At 38.8% G+C, this 10,363-nt stretch overlaps 1 protein-coding gene across 1 annotated transcript; it reads right to left on the bottom strand.

Moving 5' to 3' along the window:
* Positions 1 to 1,607: 1,607 nt before the first annotated feature.
* Positions 1,608 to 9,202, bottom strand: LOC134498577 (macrophage metalloelastase-like). Its single transcript, XM_063304734.1, has 5 exons — positions 9,089 to 9,202; positions 7,077 to 7,300; positions 6,831 to 6,976; positions 3,584 to 3,706; positions 1,608 to 1,777 (listed from the first exon to the last, which is right to left on the bottom strand). The coding sequence occupies exons 1-5, from the start codon at positions 9,200 to 9,202 to the stop codon at positions 1,608 to 1,610; spliced, it is 777 nt and encodes a 258-aa protein (XP_063160804.1).
* Positions 9,203 to 10,363: the final 1,161 nt, after the last annotated feature.

The following is a 10,363-nucleotide window of genomic DNA, read 5'->3' as shown; positions in this document are numbered from 1 at the left end:
GTTATGCTGAATCTACTGTAAATCAGCATGGTATGTTTACTCTAGGAGAGATCATGGGAGCATTTGGGGGTGGGGGCTGGCTTTCCTTAAGGCCAGATAGAATCATGGCTTCTGCTCCTGTGGTGGGTCTGGCTCAGCAGTGCATTTTTCCACATAAGCATAGCTTATTGTTCCTGATTGTTCTTACTTTAAAAGTAAAATTGTTGCAAAACCTCTGTCTTTGTCGATATCCAGGCTTGGGCAGAACAACACAAATGATATAAGTCATGTCACTTGATGCAAATGATGTACATTTGGATTTAATCGTAATTCAGATTTAACAGACAACTCTCCCCTCTAATGCAACATTAAATCAAGGTTCATTAAAGCTGTATAAAGCATTTGAAAAGGGCACTTTGCAAAGTGTGTTAGTGCAACCAAAGCACCCCTACTTGAAGTATTAAGGAGGGGTCCATCCTTTAGGCTTACATGGTTTCTTTGAAAGCTGTTTCTGGTAGTCTAGCATGCACAGGCAATTGTTTCACTTGGACTTCTACTGAAGCTAACATGCAAATGGCCTACAGCAATGTTTCTCAACCTTGGCAACTTTAAGACCCGTGGACTTCAGTCCCCCAAATTCTAGGAGTTGAAGTCCACACATCTTAAAGTTGCCAAGGTTGAGAAACATTGGCCTACAGCCTATGAACTTCATGTGACCCTGATTCTATGTTATATTTGGGGCTACCTGTGATCTCATGGACATAGATTACTTTTTTTTTTTTTTTGGTAGTCTTGGTTTTAGAAGATTAGTGAAAACATTCTCAATCCATTAAACCTTTGGAAGGGAGACCTTATTGTTTAAAAAAAACATCTGGATATATTTACTACATGTAATGCTATTGCTTACAAGCATCATTTCAATGGAAAATAATTTTATATTGACTGTATTGTTTCTGCAACCAAGCAGGTAGTGACTCTTAATGGATCCATATCATGGGCTCATAGAATTGTAGAATTTGAAGGGACTACAAGGATCATCTAGTCCATCCCTCTGCAATATGCAGGCAAACCAATTAAGCCACCCATAAGAGGTAGCTATCCAGATCTTTCTTAAAAACCTCCAGAGATGGAGAACCCACAAACTCCACAGGTAAATCCATACCTGGTGAAATATATAGTTTTAAAATGAAATAAAATCCAAAAGCAATGACCATGCTTTAGATCAATTTTCACACCTGGCCAATATCTTTTCATGAAATACAGAGTTCAATCTGGTATTTCCAGAGTATACTATGGTATTTCCATAGTATCAGGATGATTGATACTGTTCTAGCACCACTAAATCATCCAATTTAGGGCTATGATGATTAAAATTATAACTCCTAATGTTTTTTTTTCCTGTTGAATAACACATTCATAAATTTTCCTGACATGATTTATTGCTGCATTATTAGTGGAAATATCTCCAAAGAATGAGCTTAATCTAACTGTGACCTGAAATACACGGCTAGTTTTGTATATTGTGGATAAAATCATTTTTGGTTTTTTGCTAGTCATTGAATTTTTAAGAAGAGTCACATCAGCTGTGGATCTCTGTAGCAGAATTCAAAATATGGAAATGATTTTTCTCAGTTACCATATAAATCCTGAATTCCTTGCCGATCGTCATCTGAAAGACGGAAATAGTTTGGATTCACATAGGAGTAGGTAGGATACATCAAGGCACCAGGGACATCACTGTGAGCTAATCCCAGGGAATGCCCAAATTCATGTGCAGCGACAAGGAATAGATTAACTTCTAAAACACAGAAGACAGATGAATTATAAGTATTGGTCTTACAGACATGTGCATACACAAAAAGATGAATGTACAGGGTATTCACACACACCTCTCCGTCATCTCCTAATGAGTCTAAGAACAAGAACTTTGTACCTCACTCACAAGAATTCCACTTCTATTTTACTCTGAAAACATTTTCAAATGCATTAGTCCTCATCAATTTGAAAGGGAATTGTTGAAGCAAATACCGAGGTTGAAACAAATACAGTTCAACACACCATCAGAGACTGCTGTTGATAAACAGAAAGACCATGTCAACTGCCACTATTTACAGATGAACAATAGGAATGTCATATCTTGATCCTGGGCCACATCAAAGAGGGCCTGTTGCTCGTCTTAAGGCAGACCATCCCAAATTTGACACAGGATAGAAAATATAAGAAAGTAACATAAGAAGAAGCTTGATGGATTATGCCACAGAAGAACCTGCGCCTTTCTTGCTGTTGCTTTCCTAGGATATGAAAAGCGTCATGCCTAGGAATCATTGACAGATTTAATACTGGTTCACCCCTAACTCTAAACCATAGCTTTTAAACATAGTATGTTGAATAAACCACAATTGGCTAGCTTTTCACAACACGTTAAACCATAAAACATGATTTACAAATGCAGCAGTTATGTTCACACAACACGTGATATCAAACCACATACTGTAGTGACTTAGGGTTATGTGTGAAACAATCTTACTCTCCATGAATTGGCTTTTCAGCTTTAAAGCAACCTAAGCTAGTTCTTGCATCTCAGCCAACGGCAGCATCTAGCTGACCTTATCTGATCTTGAAAAGCTAAGCAAGGTCAGTCATGGTAAGTAGTTAGATGGGGGACCACCCTGGGAATCCCAGGGCATTGGCTAGACTATGTTCTTTCCAGGGCTAAGTGGAAAAAACACTGGAAGAAGGCAACAACAACCTATAGCATGTCAAGAAAACTGCATGATGTCACAGGAGTTGTAAGCTGTAAGGAGTAAGAAAAAGTAAATAAAGATATATTTATGGTTATAGGCCAGATGTTCATATAATATACATACAACGAAACATATTAAAATGGTAAAATATGTAGCTAATAGCCTTCCCGTGTGAAAATGATCAATCATGTTCTATTTAAACCCTGAGCTGCCTTACAGCCATGAAGGGAAGAGATTTTATTTTTTAAGCAACTGGTTGCTTCAATAGTTGGCAGCACTGAACACCATGAATTCATCATTTATGGAACAATGCAATAAGGTAGTCCTCATTGAATGACCACTTGTTCAGTGACTGTTTGAAGTTATGATGGTGCTGAATGAGGGGGATTTAGGACCGCTCCTTGTAATTGCGGCCATCGCAGCATCTGCTCAGTCATGTGATTGTGATTCAGGTGCTTGGCAACCAGCTTGCAGTTACAATGTTGCAGCATCCCATGGTTACATAATCACCATTTGTGATCTTCACTGCCAGCTTCCGACAAGCAAACTCAGTGGGGGAGCCAGCAGGAGGTCACAAATGGTGATCACATGACTGTAGGATACTGCAGCTGCACGAGATTCACTTAACAACAGCAACTGGAATTGTGCAACTGCTGTCATAATTTGGCATGGTTATGTGATGTCACACTTTACGACTGTGCCACTTAGCAACAGAGTTCTCAGTCCCAATTGCCATCAGTACCTGTAATTTGGGATATATGTTTTTGTATTCCTGTGAAACACTTGATGTGGCCAATGAAAGTGAGGTAGGTGTATAAATCAGGTAGCAGAGATCTGGTGCACATATTTTTATAACAAACCTTTATTGATTTCTGACCACGCCTCATCCTCATCAAAGTGAGCATCACCACCTAGGCCTGGTCCAGGGGCAAAAGCATGTGCCAGAGTTCCACCTCTTCCATCAAAAGGAGCATCACCATGATCTAGATTGAAAAGAATCCAAGTGTCATCAATAATACCAGGGATTCCCATTTGCAGTGCTTGCATGGCTATTTAAGAAAGCTGTGCAGATTCCTAGTAATTACTGCTTGTTAACTCTGTCCTGAGGATTGAGGAGGCATTGCCAGAAAGACAAAAAGGGAAATCGGAGAGAATGACTGTCCCCACCTACTTTTAACTCTGGCCCCACCCCTTGTTTTAGCCCCACCCCCCATTGGTCCCAATAATGACATCAGAAGGAATGTGGTCATCAGAAAAAAGGTTGCTCGCCCTAACCAAGAAAGCTGCTGCAACTGCAAGTTCTACAGCTTGAATCATGGGATGCTTTACCAGACTGACAGATCACAACACCTTTCTGGCATAGGTCCACCTACTTCGGCTGGTTAATTGGCCCTCCTGCATCTGGAGAATGCTAAAAGGCTTCTTCTTTGCCTGAAAGTTGCCTGGAGCACTAAGAATTCTCTGAGTAATTGCTAGGTTTTGATATGATCAGCTTCCAGCTGATATCTGAGCTGTATCTTAACCAAATCACAACTATCTATGAAGGGTTGATTGTGACTGGGGAATTCTGGGAGTTGAAGTCCACACATCTTAAAGTTGCCAAGGCTGAGAAACACTGCTCTAAAAGAACACAACCCAGAATCCATGAAGTGCTCCACGATGAACAGTTTAGTAATTTTGCTATTAGAAACAATCGGAACTAACCCTTGCTCCTTCATTTTTTTTTAACCTACTGCCACAAATATAGATGGGCTGGTAGTCCATACTATCTCTATCCAACCTATAAAACCTGACCAAGGAGAGGATTAAAAAAAAAATGAAAACATTTTAAAAGTTCTGTTGGGTATCAAAGGATATGACAATTGAAACATATTTTCCAAATTGTCTATACAAATTGTGATGGAAACCTAGTGAAGTGCAATACACAGCTTGATCCACTTTAGCATGTACCATGAACAGTAACAACAATTACATTTCCCTGGCTAATGACCTGAAACTTTGCTCACTTCCTAATGCAACTTGTCCTTGCATATAATACGCAGCCTTAAAGCTTAATAGCAACATAAGCATGCGCACCTAAGTTCAGTAATAAAAAAGGATCAGCCTTTTACAGCCTGAAAATCTTGAATGTTTTAGTCGCACTTGTATAATACACAATATACAATACAATACACAATATACACCTTTGCATTTGCCTAATGGCAACATACAACATGCACAAAACAAAAACACAACCCATGAATTTTAACTTCTACAATGCAAAGGATTTTTTTTTAAATGCAAGTACATTTGTTCAGAAAATAGCCAGACAGCTCTGAACACTCGTCACTTCACCCTCCAGAATTCCATATGCTACAGACATTTCTTTCTATAGGACTCAGGTGATTTAGGGATTGCAGCCTTACACCAGCATCTGCCTCTCAATGCGCTTAAATAACTGCCGCTTTCCCCTCACCTACCTGTATCCCCCCACCGCACCCCCCATCCCCCATCTTGTCTTGGCCAATATCAGCAAGAATGGAACCAACCCATTCTGGAAAAAAAAACAGTTGGAAAAAAAACTAAAACCAAGCCAACTGCATCTTATAAAAAGAACAAGCGATCTTTGGACTTAAGACTCCTGAAATGTTCAAAACATTGCTATTTGAAATGGTCCCATTTTATTTTGAGTTTGGAACAAAACTAAAGAATTCTGCACTTGAAATATTTGGAAACATTTGAGTTTGCAACTGTTGTACATCCTTATGCTTAACCGGTTTATGGAGGACCCAGTTTTAATCACATAAAACAATACAGTACGTTTCCATGTTATTTGAACAGCTAAGCTTAGCTAGAGTCAATTAATCCCTATAATAAGGGAAAGTTTATTTCTAGTTCTATTTATTTATTTTAAAATATATAGTGCCCTTCAAAAGACAATTTGTTCTTGAGAAGCTGAAGAAATATGATAAAGGTTACAATCTGTTTCAATTCATTTTACCTTCCATAAGAAATTGTGTTCGGCTTTGCAACATTTTCATTTTTTTTTAAGTCTCCTCTAATGATTTGACCCCTTTCATGACTAAACCAACCCAATGGACCTGACTGTGTAGAAGCTGTCACCAAGTTTCACCACTGTACTGGTGACATCTAAGTCACTGTCAGATGTTCCTTATGTCAACATGGTGGAGACCACTTCTTCCAATGATCCAGTCTAGTAATGGAGAAGGAGGAACAATATCAGTAGAATCAAGGACAGGACAATCAAGGAGTAGAAACCAGCAGACTGTGAATTCTAGTCCTGCCTTAGGCATGAAAGCCGACTGGGTGACCTTGGGCCAGTCATTCTCTCTCAGCCCAACTCAACTCACAGGGTTGCTGTTGTGGGGAAAAGAGGAGGAAGAAGGAGTATTAGGTATGTTCGCTGCCTTGAGTTATTTATAAAAATAATAAAAGTGGGATAGAAAATAAATAAAATAAATAAAGGAGTTCAGAGCTGACCTTGGGGATAGGAAAGGAATGAGCAAGCTGTAAAAGGAGGAGTTGAAGAAAATATTACATAGTCCAGAGATAGAAGGAATGGTGAGAAAGAAACTCTAAATAACCCTGTCTTGATTTTGTTTAGTATGAGCTGCTGAGCTTGCCGATCGGAAGGTTGGCTGTTTGAATCTGCGTGACGGGGTGAGCTCCCATTGCTAGTCCCAGCTCCTGCCAACCTAGCAGTTCGAAAACATGCAAATGTGAGTAGATTAATAGGTACCGTTTTGGCGGGCAGGTGACGGTGTTCCGTTTAGTCATGCCGGCCACATGACCACGGAAGTGTCTACGGACAAACGCTGGCTCTTCGACTTTGAAACAGAGATGAGCACTGCCCCCTAGAGTCGGACACAACTGGACTTAATGTCAAGGGAAACCTTTACCTTTACCTTTAGGACAGAGAGAAACTTAGACAGGCTTTCAAGATTCTGCTATTCCACTTTCCTACAGTAAAGAGCATTTTAGGAATCCCTGCTGTGTCTGTTTCTTGAACTGACCTACTGCAAAGAGCTGGCAACACCTATGCTTTGACAGATGTGAGACACAAACAATAAATAAAAATATTTAAAAAATAAGCTGGGGCAGGCTTACCACCATATGCAAAAAGAATTTCAATATCAGCAGGTCTTGTGGTTTTCCTGAACCGCAGGGGAGTCACATCACTCCACACTTTCAGTCCGTTTGCTATGGCTTTGTCTACCTTGTCTTTAGGCATATCAGGGGTGTAGTTGTTAATCCTTTGAGCAATGGAGGAAAGCACAATACGTGTAATTAGGAAATAGACTTCCTTTTTTGCTTGCTTCCAACTCTGAGAAATCAAATAGAAATATAACTTACCTGTAGGTCAATATATTTTTATTCCATTTTGGTGCTCCTGGAAATTTCCTGTATTCCAAAATATCTGGAACTCCACACCGGGGCTGTTTCATTACCTTGATTGTTTCGGTATCTATATTCCCTGATACAGTCAAATGGAAGAACCTCTGCATTACTTTGATCCGTTCTTCTATGGTTTGTTCGTCTGCTTGATCAATACGTGGGAAAAAGCGATCAAGGTAAGCCTGCATAACCAAGAATGAGGGAAATTATTTATGTATTTATTATTCAAATTTAATAATTAGAACTTTTTATTGTACGTCTACCTTACAAACTTCTCAAATACCTATATGAATACATAATGTGAATTATCTCCCACCTGTCCTAACACACACTGAAACTTGTCAAAAGATGGCACCATTGTTGCTTGGTACATTGTTGTTCAAATGTGATGGCATGGTTTCTGGGTCTCTTCAGGCCAACACAAGGATTTTTGTGGCTTGCCCAAATCTGTCAGTGAAGTTAAGCTTTGATTTCAGGCAGAAAAGGTGTTCCTGGGTCCCAGGTTGTTTAGGCTTTTAAAGGTCAGTAAGAGCACTTAATATATTTGAGGGGAAGAAGTAGGAGGAGGAGGAGGGAGAAGAATTTGATGGCTATTAAGAATAGAATGGACAGAAAGCAAATTTAGATTACCCCTAGTAGATTGAGAAAAAATATTGATACAGTACAGTAACGAAAGGGTCCCATTTCCCTTGACTTCATAAAACTGAAATGAAGAAAGCTAGGGATGATTTTCGTCTTGTATGAACAATTTGTGAGCCTCATTCATTGGTGGGGCTTGAAACACATTCCTGGGCCTAGAATTGCAGGTATGCATCCAGTACACAGCTTTCCTGAGGAAGTAACTAAATGATTCTAGGGGAATCAAAATTGAAAACTATGTGGCATGGTTGCATCTTTATGTTTATACTGTAATGATTGAGCACAGTTTGTTTGTTTGTTTATGATTGTTTGTTACCAGTTTGCAGTTTTGTCTATATTCTGCCTCTCATCTAAAAACTCAAGACTGAGAGTCTTTCCTCATGCTGACAACAGCAATCCTGTGAGACAGGTTAGATTGAGAGATACAACTGACTCAGTTACACATGTCCACGGTCAAGATGGAACACTTGAGCAAAGATCTTTCCTTCAAGTGCAGCGATTTTTTACAAACTGAACAACCTCTGCAGTCAGAATTAAGTAAACACTATGAACAACAATAGAACTTATTCAGAGAAAATTCTAGGCAAGTTGGCAGCCATGCCCTGTAAAATCTTCTTAGAGATGAATAACAACAACAACAACAATTTGTGCACCATATTAAGAAAAGTATAAATAATAGAAATTTAGAATATATAGTTGTGCCCTAGGGACAAGTTTAAGAATTTTTACTTATTGGTTTGGCTCCCACTTTTCAATTCCTCATAATTTGTCACTGCACAATGGGGAATGCACCTACAGAGTATAAACATAGATCAAAGATATGTATATAAATGATGCAGCATATACATATAAAGTATGCAAATGCACTTGGATAGAATCGATTCTTGGAAGAAGTTGAGTTTCAGAAATCAAATAACAAACTTTTATTTAGGCTTCACATGAAGAAAATGAACACAGGTCCTGTGTTATAAATACCTTGCATGTATATGTCATTGTTTAGAGTTTCCATAGCATATGTATCAATTTAGTAAATCTTATAAGAACTCTTTAGAGGCAAGATGTGAAAGAAGAATTTTCTAGCCCATTGCACACACACTGCATTCCTGCACAAGATGTAGCCTAAGATAGCATTTACTACTAACTTAAACTACATCTCAATCCTTTCCTGCATATGTTGACTGCACCTGTAAAAGGAATCATGCATCATTGCATTCTTAATAAACTATTTATCCCATGACATATTCTCAAAATGAAAACTGTTCTCAGAAGTCAGCAACAGAGCAATTCTGTATTTCTACGGCATTGCAGGTAAGACTTGGGTGGTTACATACCTCTATGAATTTCAGGTCCTTGGAATTGGATAGTGCAGATTGGAGATTGAGCAGTGGAAAGGCAATGCTGCATGGCAACAGCATCAAAGCACTCAAGATCATCAAGGGCTTCATAGTGGAGTTTACAAACCAGCTTTAAAGAAGCAAGTTTTTAGCCTTCAGTGTCTTGAAGTCCAAGAAAGCAGCTTATATAAGCCTGAGTGACCAGTGACATGTAAAAGTCCAGGTGACTCACTTTATGGCATTTGTCTTTTTTCCTCATGTGTCTGAAATATTTCTGTTCAAGTGTCAGAATTTCAAAATATTATCAGGAAACAAAGCTTGGTATCTTTTTGTTCCTCGTTGACATTTCCACTGATGTCATATAAGGGCAGGAGGTACTTAATTTCTCTCCCCCTTTCCATTTTTTCCTTTCATCTCCTAAACCACAGGATAAAGGGAAGCTGGCTCTTCTAAATTCAATCCAACACAGCGACTGTATGACACAATGTTGTTTGATTTGCCCAATCTTCTTTGTTTGCCACCAAGACTCATTGCAACATTTTGATTTGGTTATTTTATCTATTTTTGGAGTTATTCTCTTTTTCCTTTGTGTGTGTGTGTGTGTGTATGTCATTTAATTTCACGATGAGACTGTTAGCTGCCCAGAGCCTTTGGGATTAAAGGGCATACAAATGAAGTAAACAAACAAACTAACATTATATTCTGTGAAGAGTTGCAGAGAGCTGTGTATGCAGAGAAATGAAAAGCAAGAGATTTCAAAGGATACAAAGGATCATACTTTATAAAAGTAGCCATACTGGATTGCCTATAACACTGTTAAAAAATTGGAGTACACAAATGCAATGACATCATTACTGGATGGGAATTATGTCACTGGCTTTAATCACTTTCAGCTGATAAAGTTGCATCCATTTCCTAGTGGAGATAGATCTGGTAATCCTAGGAAAAGACTCCTGCAACTATATTTTTTATGGGGCATCACTTGAAGATGGCCTGAAAGTTGTAACTGAGCCAGCGTCAAAGGTGGTAATTGGTGGCCCATTCACCCTGTACTGAAACAGCTGCACTGGTTATAGTTGATCTCTCAGCTTAATTTAAGGTGCTATATGCTTTATTGTATAAAGCCTTTCATGGCTTGGACCTTGATTACTAACAGGGCCATATACACATCTGTCCTTCACTCTTAGATCTTCAAGATCTAAGTCCTGCCATGGATATGCTTAACACTGAATTTTGCATTTTCTGAAATAGGCTATAAACTCTGGAACGACA

Source organism: Candoia aspera, chromosome 5 (assembly GCF_035149785.1).
Source record: "Candoia aspera isolate rCanAsp1 chromosome 5, rCanAsp1.hap2, whole genome shotgun sequence".
Taxonomy (NCBI): Eukaryota; Metazoa; Chordata; class Lepidosauria; order Squamata; family Boidae; genus Candoia; species Candoia aspera.
The sequence above is the reverse complement of the archived record's forward strand: the minus strand, read 5'-3'. Positions and strand labels throughout refer to the sequence as shown.

What these genes read in the sequence shown, in the direction of transcription:
- LOC134498577 (XM_063304734.1), bottom strand. Translation starts at nt 9,202, where the DNA reads ATGAAGCCCTTGATGATCTTGAGTGCTTTGATGCTGTTGCCATGCAGC. An exon ending in AGGACCTGAAATTCATAGAG is followed by an intron (nt 7,301 to 9,088) that starts GTATGTAACCAC and finishes TTGGTTATGCAG; the next exon opens with GCTTACCTTGATCGCTTTTT. An exon ending in AAAAATATATTGACCTACAG is followed by an intron (nt 6,977 to 7,076) that starts GTAAGTTATATT and finishes CATTGCTCAAAG; the next exon opens with GATTAACAACTACACCCCTG.